The sequence below is a fragment of the Callospermophilus lateralis genome, chromosome 12 (assembly GCF_048772815.1).
Source record: "Callospermophilus lateralis isolate mCalLat2 chromosome 12, mCalLat2.hap1, whole genome shotgun sequence".
Lineage (NCBI taxonomy): Eukaryota > Metazoa > Chordata > Mammalia > Rodentia > Sciuridae > Callospermophilus > Callospermophilus lateralis.
The window spans coordinates 97410413-97430364 of NC_135316.1; the positions used below are offsets into that span (position 1 = coordinate 97410413).

The 19952-nt window shown below is 34.6% G+C and overlaps 1 protein-coding gene and 1 pseudogene across 2 annotated transcripts in view; one reads left to right on the plus strand and one right to left on the minus strand.

The window, feature by feature from the left end:
* Dnajc3 (DnaJ heat shock protein family (Hsp40) member C3) overlaps window positions 1-19952 on the plus strand; it is a 62557-nt gene that overhangs the window by 29676 nt on the left and 12929 nt on the right. The window contains exons 2-7 of one of the 2 annotated variants that reach the window (XM_076871966.1): window positions 114-224; window positions 4203-4327; window positions 6870-6944; window positions 15592-15744; window positions 17411-17592; window positions 17957-18076. In XM_076871966.1, the coding sequence (XP_076728081.1) occupies window positions 114-224; window positions 4203-4327; window positions 6870-6944; window positions 15592-15744; window positions 17411-17592; window positions 17957-18076 (766 nt within the window). Of the gene's footprint in view, window positions 1-113; window positions 225-4202; window positions 4328-6869; window positions 6945-15591; window positions 15745-17410; window positions 17593-17956; window positions 18077-19952 lie in introns of those variants that run through there. The other variant, XM_076871967.1, reaches the window with a different exon arrangement.
* On the minus strand, window positions 7733-8804 carry LOC143411800 (adenosine deaminase pseudogene; annotated as a pseudogene).

The following is a 19952-nucleotide window of genomic DNA, read 5'->3' on the forward strand; positions in this document are numbered from 1 at the left end:
AGCTTCTGTGGCTTTTCTCATAACAGTAGATGACTGAGCCAGATAACTAAGTTTTGTTTTTGAGAATTAAATTTGGCTCATGGAAAATTAACTGATTATTTATTTATTTTTAGGTGCTGAATGTGGAGTAAATGCAGATGTTGAGAAACATCTTGAATTGGGCAAGAAATTACTTGCAGCTGGACAGCTAGCTGATGCTTTATCTCAGTTTCATGCCGCAGTAGGTTTGTATTATAAACCAAATCACTCAGTGGCTGTTTTAGTGAATTCTAATTAGTAGCTCTTTTTATGGATAAAATTTCAAATAATGATTGTTTCATGTTAAAGAAAACATTAAAGATATTTGCAGGATTCTGGATGAAATAGATTAATAAATCTTGAACGTTTATGTATCCAACATAAGAGATAATGAGATTTACTATAAGTACCAAGAATAACTCAACATTTTGACAGAATACTTAATGTATTAAATAGTTTTCTGATTTCTTACACAGACTTCACCTTATACAGTTTAATTTTCTTGATGTTTTGGGCTATCAGTATGGTAATTACTTTGATGCCCTTGGAAGATTCTGTGGTTCATTGACTCTTCAGTATTGGTCAAATTCCAACCACTCTTGATGCTATTACTTCTTTGTGCTTACTTGTATCTGTCTGTAGCATCAGATGTCATTGCAGCTTTTAATCTGTTAGGACTGAGAATGAGATGACAATAAATAGGTTAAAAGTGAGGGCTTGAAGGGTTTTCTTATGAGTCACTGCCTAAACTTTTATGTGAGGATTTTTTGATATTGACTTTCCTCAGAGCCCTTTTTTATTTACTCGTACATTTCATCTTGATTTGTGATAGTTTAAGAGAGATTTAGTCAACTACTCAACAGGTAAGGAGGTAGTTTATTTTTCATAAGTTACACTTGTGCTTCCAGAGAATTATAATTTCATTGTTATTTTACTATAAAAACAAAAAGCAGGTAGGGATTGGTCTGGCAATAATTTTCTTCAGCTTATATTTTTATTGATGTAATTAGCTCTCTGGAATAATAGGAAATATACATTTTAATATTTTTATTTATCATTTGATAATGCTGTGACCTTGGTCCAATTATGTAAGACAGTCTAGATCTAAATAAATTAGCTGCAGATTCCTAATGGTTTTCAGTGTGCCACCCAAAGGAATTTATGTGAAGATTAGGTGAGAATAATGAATATAAAGTTTTTTTCGAAGTAAGATATAACCATACATTTAAAATATATAGTAATAAATCTAATTTTTTTTTTTTTGTCTCTAGAGATTGGCTTTTCTATATATGAGTTTGATGTGTACCTAAGAGTTTTCTTAACTATGTGGAGTTTCCACTAGGAATTTTGTCTTTCAGGGATTAACTTATCTTGATAGGTAGTAGTTACTTGGCATAACAATTTGCACAAGTTAGTTTTCTCTAAGGGCCATTTATTGTATGACCACATCACTACTAAGTCTGCACTTTTTCTTGTGATTCACTGTCATCAGAGCTGCAGTATGGTAATTTAAATTATTTTTATTATTGTGTTCAAAAAAGCATTTCTTAAAATACTCAACTATTGCTATTAGAATATTTGCAGAAATTTATACTTAATACCTATTATGTACTTTATGATCTGCTTTTTAAATTTTTATTTTATTTTTATTTGTTCTTATAGTTATAAATGACAGTATAATGTATTTTGACATATTGTACATATAAACAGTATAACTTCCCATTCTTCTGGTTGTAGATGATGTGGAATTACATTGGTCATGTATTCATAATTGCACATAGGAAATTGCACATAATGTCTGATTCATTCTACTATCTTTCCTATTCCCATTTCCTCTGCCTTACCTTTATTCCCCTTTGTATAATTCAAAGTATGCTTTTGAAGTCTCACATTTAGCAGAAATGTCAGGGGCTATGGAATATTGTTAAAGTAATTCCAGGTGACTATTTTTGGTTTACCAATGCAATATAAGACCTTGAGATGACTCTTCTCCAAAATACTCAGTAAAATATCACTCACTGAAAGATGTAAACAGTAAAGGTGGTAATTGATTGGTGAAATTGAGTAAAAAGGAGGATTTGAAATACTGTTAGTACATTCCAGATTTGAGTAGCAGTGTTATTTCATTATGATTTGGCAAATAGCAGTGATTCAATATAATCTCTGAGGAACTACACCAGTTCAAGAACATTTATCATTTTATGTAAAACATGGATTATTCATAATATAGGAAATAAAGTTTATATGATGGGAATATTCAGTATATTAAAACATACTGAATATATATTGGCCTTTTGGATCTCTTCTGAGGTGTTTGTGTGTGTTTGTCAGAAAATAACTTTTTCAGAGCTTTGAAAATATAAGTTATTTGTGGTATCATCCATGTATTAGTGCATTGCTTGATTACAAAAAAGTTCAATGAATGTTTATTCACTCACTGAGATGGTTATACATTCACTAAAATGTTTATACTTTTCAACTTCTGAATATGGTGATATACTTTATTTCTTTTTCTTTTAACTTCTGTGATTAGGAAATTGCTATTAGTATGTAATAGAATTTGGCTTGTAATAGTACATTAATGGTTTATTTTTTATTATAATGCCTCTGAGTTTTTTTTTTAATAGTTAATGAATATAAAAGTAACCTGTGTTCATTATGAAACATTTTGGAATATATGGACAGTAGAAGAAAACCTGGTAACTCTGCCTAGATAGCTGCCTAGATATTGACATGTAGCTCTCAGGTGCATCTATGGTCAGTTATGCTGACCAGATCTGTGAAATTTTAATTTATTGCACATTACAAATAAAATATAAACTGAATTGAAAATATTCTATATCAAGCATGTTCTAAGTATGGTAACTTTGTTTTGCTTTCCTCAAACTAATTTCTTATGTTATAAGAAATACTGTATACACAGGCTGCTGGCTTTGCTCTTCTTTCTAAGTCTTTCAAGGGAAATTGATCAGGAAAGAAATTTCAGGGACACTTAGCTGGGGTCATATATGAAATTTGTTTGTAGATTTAAGGAAAATCCATTTTCAATGTTGATACACCTAAATTCTTTTTTTTCAAATTCCATTTTTATTCTATTACTTTTATTATTTTTATTCTAGCATGAAATATATGTAACAAGATTTACCATTTTGTGATTTTTGATTGTATAGGTCAGTGGCATTGTGTGTTCACATTGTTGCGCAACTATCACCATCCATCTCCAGGATTTGTCATCCTAAACTAAAATTCTGTACCTGTTAAATAGTAATTTCCCATTTCTGACCTCTCCACCATTCCCTGTCAACTATCATTCTACTTTCTATGAATCTGAGTAATGTAAGTCTCATACATAAGTGGAATCATAAAACATTTTACCTTTTTTTGTCTTGGCTTACTTCACTTAGCATAATGTTTTCAAAGTTCATTCATGTTTTAGCATAAATCAGAATTTCATTTCTCTGTAAGACTGAATAATATGCCATTGTATGTATATACCACATTTTGTTTATTCATCCATTGATGGACATTTGGGTTGTTTCCAGTTTTGGGCTATTGTAATAATACTGCTGTGAATACAGAGGAACAAATATATATTTGAATCCTGCTTTCAACTGTTATTTATATCTTCTTCTTTTTTAATAATAGGCATCTAATGGTTGTAAAGTAGTATCTCAATATGGTATTAATTTGCATTTCTCTAATGGTTGATGGTAGTGAGCATCTTTTCCTGTGCATACTGGCCATTTACATGTCTCCTTTCATGTTTGGTTTTGTTTATAGGTTATTCTCTCATCTTGTCCCACCTTTCCTTGGCAGTACTTCACATAGTTTTCAGTGCCATCGACAACTATTCAGAACCATAATTTTAAATGATCATGTACTATCCTGCCACATACATTCCCCTAATATACTATTTCCTAGATGATAAGTCTTTCAGGGATGGAACTTGCAGGTGTTTTTTTTTCTTCTTTTTTTTTTCTCTTGGGTGGAGGTTGGTGTTGGGGATGGAATCCAGGGCCTTGAATGTGCTCTATTACTAAGCTATAACCCCAGCCCCTTCATGACTCATTTTTGATGAAGAAATTATTTTCTTAATGCCTTTCTTAATAGCATTATAAACTCTAATACTGTTCAGGTGATTTAATTTTTTTGAATAGAGTTAATGATATTATTTTAATTCTCAGATGGTGATCCTGATAACTATATTGCATACTATCGAAGAGCTACAGTCTTTTTAGCTATGGGAAAATCAAAAGCAGCACTTCCTGATTTAACTAAAGTGATTGAATTGAAGATGGATTTCACTGCAGTAAGTGTATCTACACTTTGTTTAAAGGGGAGCTTAAGGAACTTGGAAGAGGTCTCTTTTTTTAAAGTTATAGATGGAAACAATACTTATTTATTTTTATGTGGTGCTGAGGTTTGAACCCAGTGCCTCATACATGGTAGGCAAGTGCTCTACCACACAGCCACAACCCTAGCCTCTGGTCATTGTTTCTTATTGTGAGAATTAGGAAGCTAGGCATAACAAGAGCATATCAAAGCTACTACTGGGGACAAAGAGAAATTCAAAGTCCCTCGAATTTCTGGGTATAGTGTCATGTACCTTTAGTCCTGACCACTTGGGAGGCTGAGGCAGGAGGATCTCGTGATTCCCAAGATTGAAAGGCTGCCTGGGCAACATAGGGAGAAATAAATCATATAGTAGTAACACAAAAAACAACGAAGTCTGTCTGGGCATGGTAGTGCACACCTGTAATCCCTACTAAGGAGGCTGAGGCAAAAGGATTGCAAGTTTGAGATCATCCTGTCCTACTCAGTGAGACCCTGTCTTAAAATAAAAAATAAAATAAAAAGAACTGGGGGATAGAGCTCAGTGGTAGAGCACCTCTGTGTTCAATCCCTCAGGAAGAGGCCTGACAATAATATTAGCTTTGTGGTTTAGAAACACAAATTTGTGTGGAGATGGAATGTAGGGGAAGATGTGAGGGAGGCATAAAATAAGGGGCTGAATTAAGAGGCTGTCCTCTGTCTGACAAGTTTCAGTTAAGACTGCAGCAGAAAGAATAAAGAGGGAAGTTCAGTTAAGTGGTGGTTTTTGGTGAGGATACCATGAGGAGTTAGCAGGGCTCTTCCTGGAACCAAGGCACAAGCTTCCGAGGTGTAGAACTTACAGTCTAATGTGATTCTGTGAAGATTGGTATGTCACTGTAAGAGCTGTGATGTGTGCACAAGGAACTCATTGGATGGAACCAAGCTGGCGCTTTCCGAGGCAGAACAGATAGAACCAATGACCAATTAAATGGTTTCAGAATTAATATGGTGACCATTTAGTATTTATATCCTGCCATACTTCAAAAAGGATTTGAGATAACAATTATATATGAAGTGAATGTTTGAAATATTTTCATTTTTTTAAAGATGCAGTTCTCAAGTGTCAAATTTTTATTGAATCTGTTAACTCTACACAGCTAAGCACAGTGTTTCACAAAGATTAAGTAGCTCATTTTCCTAGTGTTAGCTACTAGCTAGTTGAAATGACTTTAATTTTGCTTTTTACATGTATTGATGTATTTGACAGAGGATTAGGGAAATTTTATGTACTGTAAAATTGATAAGTAGAATATCAAGGTGATTTCTGTTTTCTGGTAGACATTGGTCATCAGAGAGTTGATACTGGAAGAGATGAGATTATGCTCATTAGAAGAGGAGGAATATTAGAGATGAAAGAGGAGAGGCACTGTCCTTCTTGTTATAGCAGAGTAAATATTTGCATTGAGAGTTAATATAAAGCAAACCCATTTCTGGATTTTTGATAAAATCTCAAATAATACAACTTTCATATTAGTGGCAGAAAGTATTTTTAAAAATTGAATATAAATCACATATCATCAAAGTCAGTGTTTTAAAGTATTCAGTGGTTCTTAGTATGTTCACAAAGTTGTGTAATTATCATCACTGTCTAGTTCCAGGATGCTTTTGTCACCCTCAAAAGAAACTCTGTACCTATTTGCAATCACTCCCCATTTCTACCATAGTCCCTGGCAACAGCTTATCATGGATTTGCCTATTTTGGGATATTTCATAAAAATGAGGGTGTTTTCAAAGTTCTTTCATGTTGTAGTATGTATCAACACTGCATTCCTTTTTTTTTTTAAATATTTATTTTTTAGTTGTAGTTGGACACAATACCTTTATTTGTTTTTATGTGGTGCTCAGGATCAAACCCAGGGCCTCGCGCTTGCTAGGTGAGCATGCTACCACTGAGCCATACGCCAGCCCAGGCATTCCTTTTTATGACTGAATAATAAATAATTCATTGCTTGGAAGTATCAAATGTATTTATTGATTTATTAGCTGATGGAAACTTCAGTTTACATCTATGAATATTCATGTACAAGTTTTTGTGTGAAAATATGTTTTCAGTTTTCTTGGATAGAGCAAAAAAATGTATTATTTTTTGTGGTACTAGGAACTGAACCAAGGGGTACTCTACCACTGAGTTACATCTCCTGCCTTTTTTATTTTGAGACAGGGTCTCACTAAGTTGCCTAGATTGACCTTGAACTTGTGGTCCTTTCTGTCTCGGCACCCCAAGTAGCTGGGATTACAGGTGTGTTACTGCACCCAGTGAGAAAAAAGTATTTTTAAGGAGGGATACTTTCACAAAAATTTTATATATTCATTGATTCCAGGAATTATTTTTAGTGCCAAGTCAAATGAGCGTTGGAAGAGTATTATTTACATCATTATCTTACTGAGTTTTATTCTTTGTATTTTAAAGAAAGTTTAGAAATGAATAGTACTCAGGACAATTCTCTCTCTTTTTCTTTTTTTTTCCTTTTCCCTAGGCAAGATTACAGAGAGGTCACTTATTACTTAAACAAGGAAAACTTGATGAAGCAGAAGATGATTTTAAAAAAGTGGTAAGTTTAATTTGTCCCTGGCTCTATGTATATGTTATTTTGAGAGAACATTTTGGACTTTTTTTTTCTTTGTATTAAGACATTTAGTAGTAATTCTATAGCTAAAAAGGAAAATTGTCTGATTTATGTATATAAGAATCACAGGCTTCTGAATGAATATTTGGTGACTGACATCAAAGAATGACCTCAATTAACAGTTGGAGGGTAAAGTGCATACAATCAATATATGATCCTAATTCAGTTTGTACAGATAACTTACTCTGTTTTATCCTGAGACTCTAAAAATGTCTGCTGAGGTATTCTTTTTTTTTTTTAATTCTTTTTAGATATACATAACAATAGAGTATATTTTGACATATTATGGATACATTGAGTATAACTTATTTTAATTAGGACCCCATTTTTGCAGTTGTATGTGATTTGGAGTTTCACTGGTTATATACTCAAGTATGTACATAGGGAAGTTATACCTGATTCATTACTGTCTTTCCTATTCCCGTCCCTCCTCCCTTCTTTTTATTTTTTTACCAGCCACCAGCTGCTTTATTGAGCACCAGATTTTCAGCAAGTATTGCTGTAGGGGGAGGGTTTCAGAATCATCCATGGCATTGGCCAGACCCTGATCCCTGCCCAGGGCACATAAACAGAGGAGAGATGTGGCCGTGCCAAGGTCTGTGTTTATGTAGTCTCGAGAGCATCAGTAGCTTTTAAAATCTTTGTCTTCCTGGAAGGAATACAGATTAGAGTGTAGCTTGATCCCAGAGTTGTGAAGACTCCATCCACAGGGCTCAGAAGATGGCCCTGCCATCATCCGGGGTCCTGCCCAGAAGCATCTTATAGGCTCTGTAGAGCTGGTCAGGGAGCTCCTTCTCATCTGCTGAGAGGAAGCTGGACTTTGCTGCATTGATGTTCACTCACTTAAATTCCTCCTTGATGAAGACCATGTTCTGTTTCGTCATCTGGTAGTCAGGGTCCAGGGTAGACTTGAAGATGAGCAGGTCATCTGTGTTGAGCGAGTAATTGGCCTGGTCATTCTTGAACCCAATGACTGCATGCTTGGTTTTTGCCTTCCAGGCACCTGTGGGGTAGCTGGACCAAGGGCAGACCTCAAAGTGTTTTCCTGCCACAGCCTGTTATAAAGTTACTTGTCCTCCAGGGCGTGGTAGCCACGTCCCAGCCTCTTGGACTTGAATATTCGTCTCCATAGCCTCTTGCACCACCTCTGCAGAGCCTACCTCCCTGGCATGGGTGGTGTGATGGATGCCGCTCTTTACCACCTCCTGGTAGGCCTCCATATGCCCTGGAAAGAAGCTGCTTCCTTTGATCTCTTCACCAGCCAGGTTGATGACCACCACAGTATGCTGCTGGTACTTCTTACACAGCTCCCCCACTTCAAGGACCTGCACATGCATCACAGGATGGACTGCACCTTGACCCCAAAGGCTTGCTCCCCCTCCTTCAGGCCCTTGTCTACTATGTCCACTACCTCATCTGGGGTGAGGTCCCCTTTGGTTTGGTTCTAGGGGATTGGTTCCACTTTGGAGTTGGCCAGCCAGGTGTGGGCTATAGCGTACCTCTTCATACACCACGCCCTCTTTGGCCTTCATCTCCATAAACATGTAGGTGATTCTTTTTATGGTCTTTCTGGAGCCTGTGATAGCAGAAAAGTAATACTCCAGCTTGGCTAGAGACTGTGGCTTATTGATGCTAATGATGTTCTGTAGCTCCTCTGCTTTGTTAGCTGGGGAGGGCAAACCCTTACTTCCTGCTGTAGTATAAGATGGTTTTAGGCTTGACAGCTCCATCAAGGTGGACATGCAGTTCTACTTCAGGCTTGTCAAAGATGGGCTTCTGGGTCATGGTGCCAAGCTTGCTCCCTGGTGCTTCTCCCTCTGCTGAAGGTCAGTGGGTCTCCTATGGCCATCATTGCTGGTGGCCCGCCATGTTCTTCCTACCTTTGTCTAATCCAGTGGGTTAAAGATGAATCTATTCTTCCCTCTCCCCCACTTATTGTGTGTGCATCTGCATATCAGATAGAACATTTGGCTCTGGGTTTTGGGGATTGGCTTATTTCACTTAGCATGATAGTCTCCAGTTCCATCCATTTACCAGCAAATACCATAATTTCCATTCTTCTTTATGGCTGAGTAATATTCCATTATGTATGTATATATATATATATATCACATTTTCTTAATCCCTTCATCTGTTGTATGGTACCTAAGTTAGTTCCATAGCTTAACTATTGTAAATTGAGCTGCTGTAAACATTAATGTGGCTGTGGCACTGTAGTATACTAGTTTTAAGTCTTTGGGGTATATAACAAGGAGTAGGATAAATGGATCAAATGGTAGTTCCATTCCAAGTTTTCTGAGGAATCCCATACTTCTTTCCATAGTGGATGCACCAATTTGCATTTCTGCATTCCCACCAGCAATGTATGAGTGAACCTTTTCCCCTACGTCTTTAATAACATTTATTGTTATTTGTATTCTTGATGGTTGCCATTCTGACTAGAGTGAGATATGGGATCTCAGTGTAGTTTTAATTGGCATTTCTCTAATTGCTAGAGATGTTGAACATTTTTATATATTCTTTGACCATTCTTATTTCTTCTATGAAGTGCCTGTTCAGTTCCTTTGCCCATTTATTGATTAGGATATTTGTTTTTTTTTGTGTTAGATTTTTTGAGTTCTTTATATATCCTAGAGTTCTTTATATAGCTCTATCTGAGGTGCAGGTGGCAATGATTTTCTCTCTTCATGCTCTTGATTTTTTCCTTTGTTGTTAAGAAGCTTAAAATATTGGCAAATCACATACAAAAACATATTAAAGAGTTACTGCACCATGATCAAGTGGGATTAATCCCAGGAATGCAAGATTGGCTCAGCATATGGAAATCAATAAATGTAATACCTCACATCAATAGACTTAAAGAGAGAAATCACATTATCTCAATAGATGCAAAAAAAGCATTTGAAATCAATAAATGTAATACCTCACATCAATAGACTTAAAGAGAGAGATCACATTATCTCAACAGATGCAGAAAAAGCATTTGACAAATACAGCACCTCCTCATGTTCAAAACACTAGAAAAACTGGGACAGTAGGAACACACCTCAACAATGTAAAAGCTATATATGCTAAATCCAAGGGCAACATCATTCTAAATGAAGAAAAATTGAAAGCATTCTAAGAACAGGAGCAAGAGAGGGATGTCCTTTTTCACCACTTGGATTAAACATAGTCCTTGAAACTCTAGCCAAGCAATTAGGTAGAAGACACAAATTAAAGGGATGTGAATAGGAAAAGAAGAGCTCCAAGTATTTCTATATGCCAGTGACATCATTCTATATTTAGAAGACCCCCCCCAAAACAAACAAACAAACAAACAAACAAAAACTCCACCAGAAAGCTTCTAGAACTCATAAATGAATTCAGGACAGTAACAGGATATAAAATTAACATCCATAAGTCTGTTGCATTCCTAGTCACCAATGATGAATCAGCTGAAACAAATTAGGAAAACTGTCCTATAGCCTCAAAAAATAAAATAAAATGCTTGGGCCTCAATCTAACAAAAGAGGTGAAAGACCACTACAATGAAAATTACAGAATACTAAAGAACTAAATTGAAGAAGACTTTAGAAGATGGAAAGATCTCCCACGTTCTTGGATAGGGAGAATTAATATTGTCAAAATGGCCATACCACCAAAAGCACTATGCAGATTTAATGCAATTTCTATTAAAATTATGATGAAATTCTTTATAGAAACAGAAAAAGGAGTCATAAAATGCATTTGGATAAAAAGAGTCCCAGAATAGCCAAAGCAATCTTTAGAGAGAAAAGTGAAGTAGGGGTATCATAATACGAGACCTTAAATTATACTATAGGGCCATAGTAACAAAAATTGCATGGTATTGGCGCCAAAATAGACATGAAGACCAATGGTACAGAATAGAAGACAGAGACAAACCCACATAACTACTGTTATCTCACACTAGACAAAGGCTACATTGGAGAAAAGATAGCATCTTCAACAAATGGTGCTGGGGAAACTGGAAATCCATATGTAGTAGAATGAAATTGAATCCCTGTCTCTCACTCTGCACAAAAATCAACTCAAAGTGGATAAGGGACGTAGGCATTAGACCAGAAACCCTGTACCTACTAGAAGAAAATTTAGGCCCAATTCTCCATCATATTGACTTAGGAACAGACTTCTTCCACAAGATTCCTAAAGCACAAGTAATAAAATAAAGAATTAATAAATGGGATGTTGAGGTATGACTTAAGGGATGCTTCATTTGTTTGAGAGGAATCATGAAACAGAACTTTTTTTTTTTTTTTTTTTGGAACTAGGGATTGAACCGGGGCGCTTAGCCACTGAGCCAGTTCCTAGCCCTTTTTATTTTTTATTTTGAGACAGTGTCTCACTGAGTTGCTCAGGGCTTAACTAAATTGCTAAGACTGTCTTTGAACTTGTGATCCTCCTGCCCCAGCTTCTGGAGCTTCTGGGATTACAGTCGTGTACCACCTTGCTTGGTGGAAACAGATTTTTAACAAAGAATTTGCAATTATCCATTATGGCTAATTCACAGCCATGAAGTGCTTTGGATTTGTGGATGGGGGGTGGTGGGTTTTATAGATTGTATGTCAGTGAAGGAGTTTATATTGAAAAATGATTTAGAAGGAGAGAATCAGCCAATCTCTTGCCCGTATTTGACATAAGATCTACATTTCTGATTAATGTGGATTTGTTTCTAGACTGATCTTAGAAGATATAACTCATTGTTCGTTATTTTCATTTTTTACAGCTTATTGAATGCTTACTCTGATAACTACTACAAAAACAAAACTAAAGTTTATAACATTGTCATAATCCTGTCATAATACTTAGTCATCTACAGATAACCCCCCCAAAAAATATTAATTGTATTGAACGAGAAGCTGTTTCCTAGTCTCAGTTAAATTGGCTGTCATTTTGTATTTATCTATTTTCTCTGCCTACTTGGGAAGATGATGCTCTTAAATTAATAATTCAGGAGAGCAGGTGGAAGATTGGTTGGTGGGGAGGCAATAGTGCTGGACTAACTCTTCCTGGGCCAGGCCTTTATTCAGAGCCAATGTTGTGTGAATGTGTCAAATGGATGAGTGATAGATGGTGAGAAAATGTTTGTTTCTTGCAAATGCTTAAATGTAAAACTTAGAATTTATTTCCATTCACAACTTTGTAGTAGCATTTAGATGCAGCACAATAATTTTGGATAAAGTTTTAGCACAAAGTAATTGTTAGTGGGCATTGGTTGTAACCTTTTAGAAAAGTGAGATTTTGGAATCTTGGCTTGTGTTAATGTCTTTTCTACAATTTATATTAAAAACTCTCAGAAATAAGAAGCAGTACTTTCTACCTTCTACTTTTGGATTGCTGGGTGCTGTCATCTTGCAAATGTGTTCTTAAAACTACCCTTGCTATTACTGTAGAGATTCTTCCGTGAGAGTGTACATCTGTACTGAATCTTCTTTTATTTTTACTTGAAAATTTTACTAACGTATTTGTAGATTCACATGTAATACAAAGAAGTAATACAGAGAGCCCATGTATTCTTTACCCAGTTTCCCCTAATGGCAATATGTTGTAAAACTGTATTACAATATGAAAACCAGGACATTGACATTCATACAGTCTACCAATTTATTTAGATTCTCTCTGTTTTACTATTCATTGTTCTGTGTGTGTGTGTGTGTGTATTCACTCCTACACACTTTATCACGTATGTTGTTTTTTGTGGTCACCACCAGAGTAAGCAGTACCAAACAGTTCTATTACCTCTCTGTTGTTCTTCTGGGTCCCTATCCATAATTCTTGGCAACCACTAATTTGTTATTCACTTTTCAAATTTTGACATTTCAAAAATGTTATATATATAATCTTTTGCAACTGACTTTTTTTTTAATTCAACATAATTTTCTGGAGAATCATCCCAGTTTTGGCATACATCACTTAGTTTATTCCTTTTCACTGCTCAACATTCCTTGGTACTTATATGACATAATTTTCCATTCATCACTTGAGGGATGTTTGGATTGTTTTTGTCATTTGGGTTACTGCAAATAAAGCTACTATGAACATTCTTGTAAAGTCTTTATGTAAACATGAATTTTAATTTCTCTGAGGTAAATGCCCAAGAGTTCAGTTGCTGGATTGTATATTAATTATGTGTTTAGTTTTATAAGAAATCTCCAAACTGCTTTCTAGAGTGACTGTACCATTTTACATTCCTCTTCATCCTTGGTCCAGGATTTGATATCACTGTTATTTTTTATTTTTGTCATCAAATTATGATTTTAATCTACATTTCCTTAATGGTTAATGATGCATTTACATTTTCATCTGTAAATCCTTTTCAATGAAATATCTGTTAATGTCTTTTGCCCATATTCTCATAGGATTACTTAAAAAAAAAACTGGTGTTATGAGTGTTCTTTAAGGTATTTTGTCAGATATGTGTATATATTTGCAAATATTTTAGTTTTCTTTTTTTAAAATATTTTTTTAGTTGTAGGTGGACACAATACCTTTTTATTTTATTTATGTGGTGTTGAAGATTGAACCCAGAGCCTCACACGTGCAAGATGAGTGCTCTACTGCTGAGCCCCAGCCCCAGTGCATATTTTAGTTTTCTTCAGTGTCTTTTATAGAACAAAAGCTTTAATTTTGACAAAATTTATTGTTTTTTTTTCCACTTCTATGGAAAGCACAAAGTACAAGGTGCTTTTGGTATCATTTTTAAGAAATAGTCATCAAGCTCTAAGTTATAAAACTTTTCTCCTGCTTTATGCTTTTAAGTTTTACATTTAAATCTATAACCTATTTTGAATTAAGTTTTGTATAATAATATGAAGTTAGATTCAAGCTTGATCTGTTTTGCCTTTGGATGTCCCATTACTCTAGCAATTTCCTTTAGTGAGTTGCTTTTGCACCTCTTTCAGTTGGCTGTACTTGTGTGGGTCCTTCTGAGTTCTCTATTCTGTTCCATTGCTCATTGTGTCTGTATTGCTCAATGTGTGTGTCCTTTGCCATTCTTAGGCTCTTGATTACTATAGCTAAATAGTATTAAAACTTTCAACATGTTAAATATGGCAGTTTATTTTAGCAAAGAAGGATTTATGAATTGGACAGTACTTAGAACCAGAAAAGGTTCAGAGAGCTGCCTTCTGCAATGTGGCCATGATTATTTTATAGAAAGAAACTGGAAATGAGGTATAGAAATAGCTTTATTGGTGAAAGTGCTGCCTTTGCCTTGTTTGGACATGGTCAGTGAGTTGACAGCCTGCAATTGGATGAGGTTTACTGCTTGTGATTGCCTGAGGTTCTTTGATTTTGTTAGGTTTTTAGTTTTGTTTTTTATATACAAAATCGAGCAGTTACTTTAAGTGGGAACTCACTGTAGGTGATAACCTCAGGCCATTGGCCTTGTGCTTATTTAATTTAACAATAGTAAGCTTTAACATTGTGGATAACATAAGGACCTTAGAGTGCTTGAATGTAATTTCCTTCTCTCTGATTTGTATAAGATTCATTTTAAAAAATTGGTTCTTTTCTTCGTTTCTTTTTTTTTGCCATTCAGAAAGAATATAAAGGCAAATTCCAGAAGTCACTAGAGAATGTGACTTAAGTATTACATATTTTTTTATATATTATCAAGTATATAAATTTTTTAAAATTTGTGTTGCTTACTCCCTAAACTATAATTAAATTTTTTAGCCTTGGCAATATTAGTATCTAAAAAACAAGCAGATCAATGAATGTATATTATGCCAAAGTCTAACATCTTATTATTATTATTTTTTAATATTTTTTAGTTGTTGATTGCCCTTTAGTTTATTTATTTGTATGTGGTGCTGAGAATCAAATCCAGTGTGTCACACGTGCTAGGCAAGCGCACTACAACTGAGCCACAACCCCAGCCTCTAACATCTTATTTTTTTAAATTAATTTTTGAAATTAATTTTATTGTGTATATTTAAGGTATACAACATGACAGCATAAAGATACATTTATAGTACAGTGACTATTACTAAACTGGAAGAAAGTAATGTATCCATTATATCTTCATTCATGTTTTTTCCCATGTGGCAAGAGTAGCTGTAATCTACTCATTTAGTAATAGATCCTGAATATGACTCACACATATTATTATTAACTATATTCCTAATATTGTACATTAATCATTAGATTTGTCAATTCTACATATCTGCTATATTGTATCCTTTGACCCACAACTCTCCATTTCTTATTTCTCAAACAGACCCTGGTACAACCACTGTTTTATTCTCTATGTAGACTGAAAATTTGTTTTCAAAGATTCCACATATAAGTGAAGTCATATAATATTTTGCCACAGAGAAATGGTAAAACTTTTACCCTGTGTTACTGCTGTATTGGTTTCCTGTGGCTGTATAACAAATTATCCAAAGTTAACAGCTTAAAACACATATTTATATTACCTTAAATTATGGGGTTAGGAATATGGGAATTAACTGGGGTCCTCTGCCTCAGGGTCCGCTCAGACTTACTTGGAATGGTGAGACTTTGTTTATGAGTACTGGATTTAAGGTTTTATTTGTTGTTCTTGTAGCTCAAATCTAATCCAAGTGAAAATGAAGAAAAGGAAGCCCAGTCACAACTTCTCAAGTCTGATGAAATGCAACGTTTGCGTTCACAAGCACTCGAGGCTTTTGAAAGTGCAGATTATACTGCTGCTATAACCTTCCTTGATAAGATTTTAGAGGTAAGTTTCTTAGATACCATGCTAACAAGCGGCACTTACTGCTTTTTACTGTAAGACGTGTTTATCACTTAAACATACAATATACCACAAAACACCTAGACAGAATAAAACGAACTTTCAGCTGTTAAATGAAAGATTGTGTTTGTATGGAACATAATTTGCAACTGAATTTTCAGAATGTGCTGAAAACTGAGGTTTTCAGAATGTTTTGAATGTGCTGTGGAGTGAGAGTTACATATTTTCATACATTACTTGCTTTTGCTATTTTGGTTTGATTTTTCAATTTTTGAGGGAAAAGAACTCTGGAGATTACATAATGGTGTAAGAGATGACAGTTGGTTGAAGAAAAAGGAAAGGAAAAATTATATTTGGGGGAAAAAAGGAGTGTTGTAGGAAAGAAGGCAGACAGAGTTGACAGGACCCAGAGGGTTCTAGATAGGAAACTTAAATCTAGGGTTTCCCTGCCTCAGAAAGATTTAATGACACATGATTTTAGAAGAAAGTCTAAAGTAATGAAGTGGAAGCAGTCATAATTCATACTTAATTACCATTTTCACAGTATTTTGATGTACAGTTTCATTAAATCTTGGTAGTAAACTTGTATGTAGAATGGACATTTCTTTCATAATTATAGGGGAAATCTTGTGATATGAGCTGGTGGAATTTATGTTTTACTAAACTATGTTTTACAATATTAGGAAATGTAAAGTTGTGACCTTTACTTTCTAACACTAGTTAGATTGTCCATTTTGACCTTCCTCACTGTCTATGATTCTTTAATTTATATGATGTTGATTTTGATCTTCATTAATGTGAAAATTGGTCATGACTTAGAGCAGTTCAAATAAATTATGTAAAGATACTCCCATATGTCACATTGCTGAGCTTTTGGGTTTATGTTTTAAAGAATGCCAGTATATTTTCTAAACATTATGGACTTTTGATAAAACAAATGGTGAAGCCTCCAGCCTTCTCACATTGTTTTTCCTTTTCCTTTATTTTTTTGATAAGAGGATTTAATTTCAAGGAAATGACACTTTAAAAGAGAGAATTTAGTTATCAGTAGAATACACATATTTCGCAGCGTATTTTACTCGATTTATTTTCTGGAATAGACATTAGAATTGTTAAGTAAAAAGAACTGACTATTGGAAATTCTCTCAAATATGCTTCACTGGGAACAACCATGGATAGTAAATGCTATGTTGCCTTTTTTAAAATGATTATTATTCAGTTTTAGAATTATATAATTGAAGGAGTAAAGAAAAGGGCCAGATTAGAATTTTAAGATATTTTTGAAGCAACTGCCACAATTTTTTCCCCCCAGTATTTGGGATTGGATTCAGAAACATTCTATCTCTGAGCCATATTCCCAGCCTTTTTGTTTCCTTTCATTTTATTTCGAGACAGGGTCTTGCTATGTTGCTGAGATTGTCTTATAACTTGCAATCCTCTTATCTCATTCTCCTAAATAGCTAGGATTACAGGTGGGTGCCATCTTTTTTTTAATCATATTTAAATTGTAAAAGACTTTTAAACACTCTTTACAATACGGAAGTCATCACATTGAGGATGTTTATAAATATACAGATAAAAATATGTGGGATACAGTAATGAGTGTTCATAATTTATTGTTTCTTAAAGTCTAGTTCTTTTGTTTCTCAAGGTTTGTGTTTGGGATGCAGAACTACGGGAACTTCGAGCTGAATGTTTTATAAAAGAAGGAGAACCTAGGAAAGCTATAAGTGACTTAAAAGCCACATCAAAACTGAAGAATGATAATACTGAAGCATTTTATAAAATCAGCACACTGTACTACCAACTAGGAGACCATGAATTATCCCTCAGGTCAGTTTTAAGATTTTAATATCAAATTAACATGTGGTTGACATTTTATACTATTTATATATCATTTCTTACATTACTCTAGTTTCATAGTTTATTTTCGTGAAAAGTGTTTATTTCATGAAAGTAAGTAAACAAGTAATTTGTTTTCTAAAAACAAAATACTGTTTAATGTATAATTCTATATAAGTCATTTTACTTTGAATTAGAAAATGTGTTCATGGTATAGTGTCATATACAAGTACATAGTAAATTATTAAGTATGTTTTGTTACAAATCAAAATACTATTTTGTGATTTTTGTATTTAATATGGAAAACTGATTATTTTGACTTGGAGCATTTTTCTTTTTTCAATTCCATGAGCAGTGAAGTTCGTGAATGTCTAAAACTTGATCAGGATCATAAAAGGTGTTTTGCACACTATAAACAAGTAAAAAAACTTAATAAGCTGATTGAATCAGCTGAAGAGCTCATCAGAGATGGCAGGTAAGAATATGTTTATCCCAACCACCCAGCCTTTCCTTCTTACATCAGATTGTGGGCACAAATGAACTACTGAACTCTACCAAGCTCATTTATTCTCTGTCACTGAGGGTGAAGTATTCTAGATGGCACTGGGCTTTAGCAAAACCACCAGGATTATACATTTTTAGAATAAGGTAGAATATAAATATTAATTGTATAGTATCCTTATCAGCAGATTTATGTTAGGCCAGATTTTTTTTATGGTTATAGATGGACAGCATGCCTTTATTTTATTTATTTGCTTTTTTATGTGGTGCTGAGGATTGAATCCAGTGCCTCACACATGCTAGGCAAGTGGTCTGCCACTGAGCTATAGCTCCAGCCCTGTTAGGCCATATTTTATTGAGTGTACTAAGGGTACAGAAATTAATTTGATTATAAGTTTTTGGTCTTAAGTTTATTGCTTTGTGTGAAAGACAGACATATAATTTGCTGATTAACGGATAATATGATACCAAACTGTTAGAATGTATAGAGTATGATGGGAATACCAAAGAGGGGCTTTTAATGCAGTCCAAGGTATTAAGGCCAGAAGTTAAAAAGAGAAGCTTTCTGGAGAAGGTGATAGGTATTTAAATCATAAGTCTAAAAAATACGTAGAAGTTGCCAGAATATAGGTTGTGTCTGTATAAGTATTGTTTATAGGTGGTTTGTAGGTTGGGGCAGGGGAGTTGAAGAAAATGGAGAAAGTTCCACATAACAGTGCTTAGTAGAAGGTAGGCTCTGAATTCCCTATTCCTAATACCTTTGGAAACTGTCACATGAGAATGCTTTACCCAATTTCCTCCAACTTCTGGCAAACTATAATACAATATCATAATCAGAATATTGATTAATTCCATTACCATAAGAATGTCTCATGTTGCCCTTTTATAGCCATAACTATTTCTCTCCTGTCCTTACCACTTCCTGAATACCAAGTTACCATGAATTTATTTTCCATTTCTATAATTTTGTCACTTCAAGAGTGTTATAGAAATGGAATCATATAATATGTAAACTTTTGGAATTGGCTTTTTTCCACCTCAGCATAAATCTCTGAAGATTTATTAGATTATTATGTGCATAAGTATTTCCTTCCTATTTTTTGCTGAAATGTCCATGGTGTACGTGGACTACACTTCAGCCATTCACCCATTGAAAGTCATAATAACATTTTATTCCACCCCCACCCCCCGCATTGGGGATCGAACTCAGGGGTGCTCTACCACTTAATTATATCCCCAACCCCTTTTACTTTTTTTTTTTTAATTTTTTTTTTTAGTTGCAGATGAACACAATACTTTTGTTTATTTTTATGCGGTTCAGGGGAATGAACCCAGTGCCTCACACATGTTAGGCAAGCACTCTTCCACTGAGCCACAACCCTGGCCCCCTCTTTTACTTTTGGGAGAGTATGTAAGTTGCCCAGGTTGTCCTTGAAGTTATGCTCCTGTCTTGGCCTCCCCGGTAGCTGGGATTTCACATGTGCATCATCATGCCAAGCCTTTCTTTCACTCTTTATCTTTTCATCTTCTTAATTGTTTTTTTGTTTGGTGTATACACGTTTAGGATTGCTGTGTGGTGAATTGACCCTTTTATCATTCTGTATTGCTCATTTCTGATAATTTTCTGTTACTTTATATGACAGTATAGTCTCTCTTGCTTTCCTCTGATTACTATTTACAAGGTATGGTCTTTTCTATCCTTTTACTTTCAGCTTGCATTTGAAGGGAGTTTCTTGAGGACAGCTTTCAGTTGGGTCATAATTTTAAATGTACCCTGCTAATCTTTTCTAATCACTTTATTTAGACCATTTACCTTTACATTTAATGTAATTGTAATAGGTTAGGGGCTT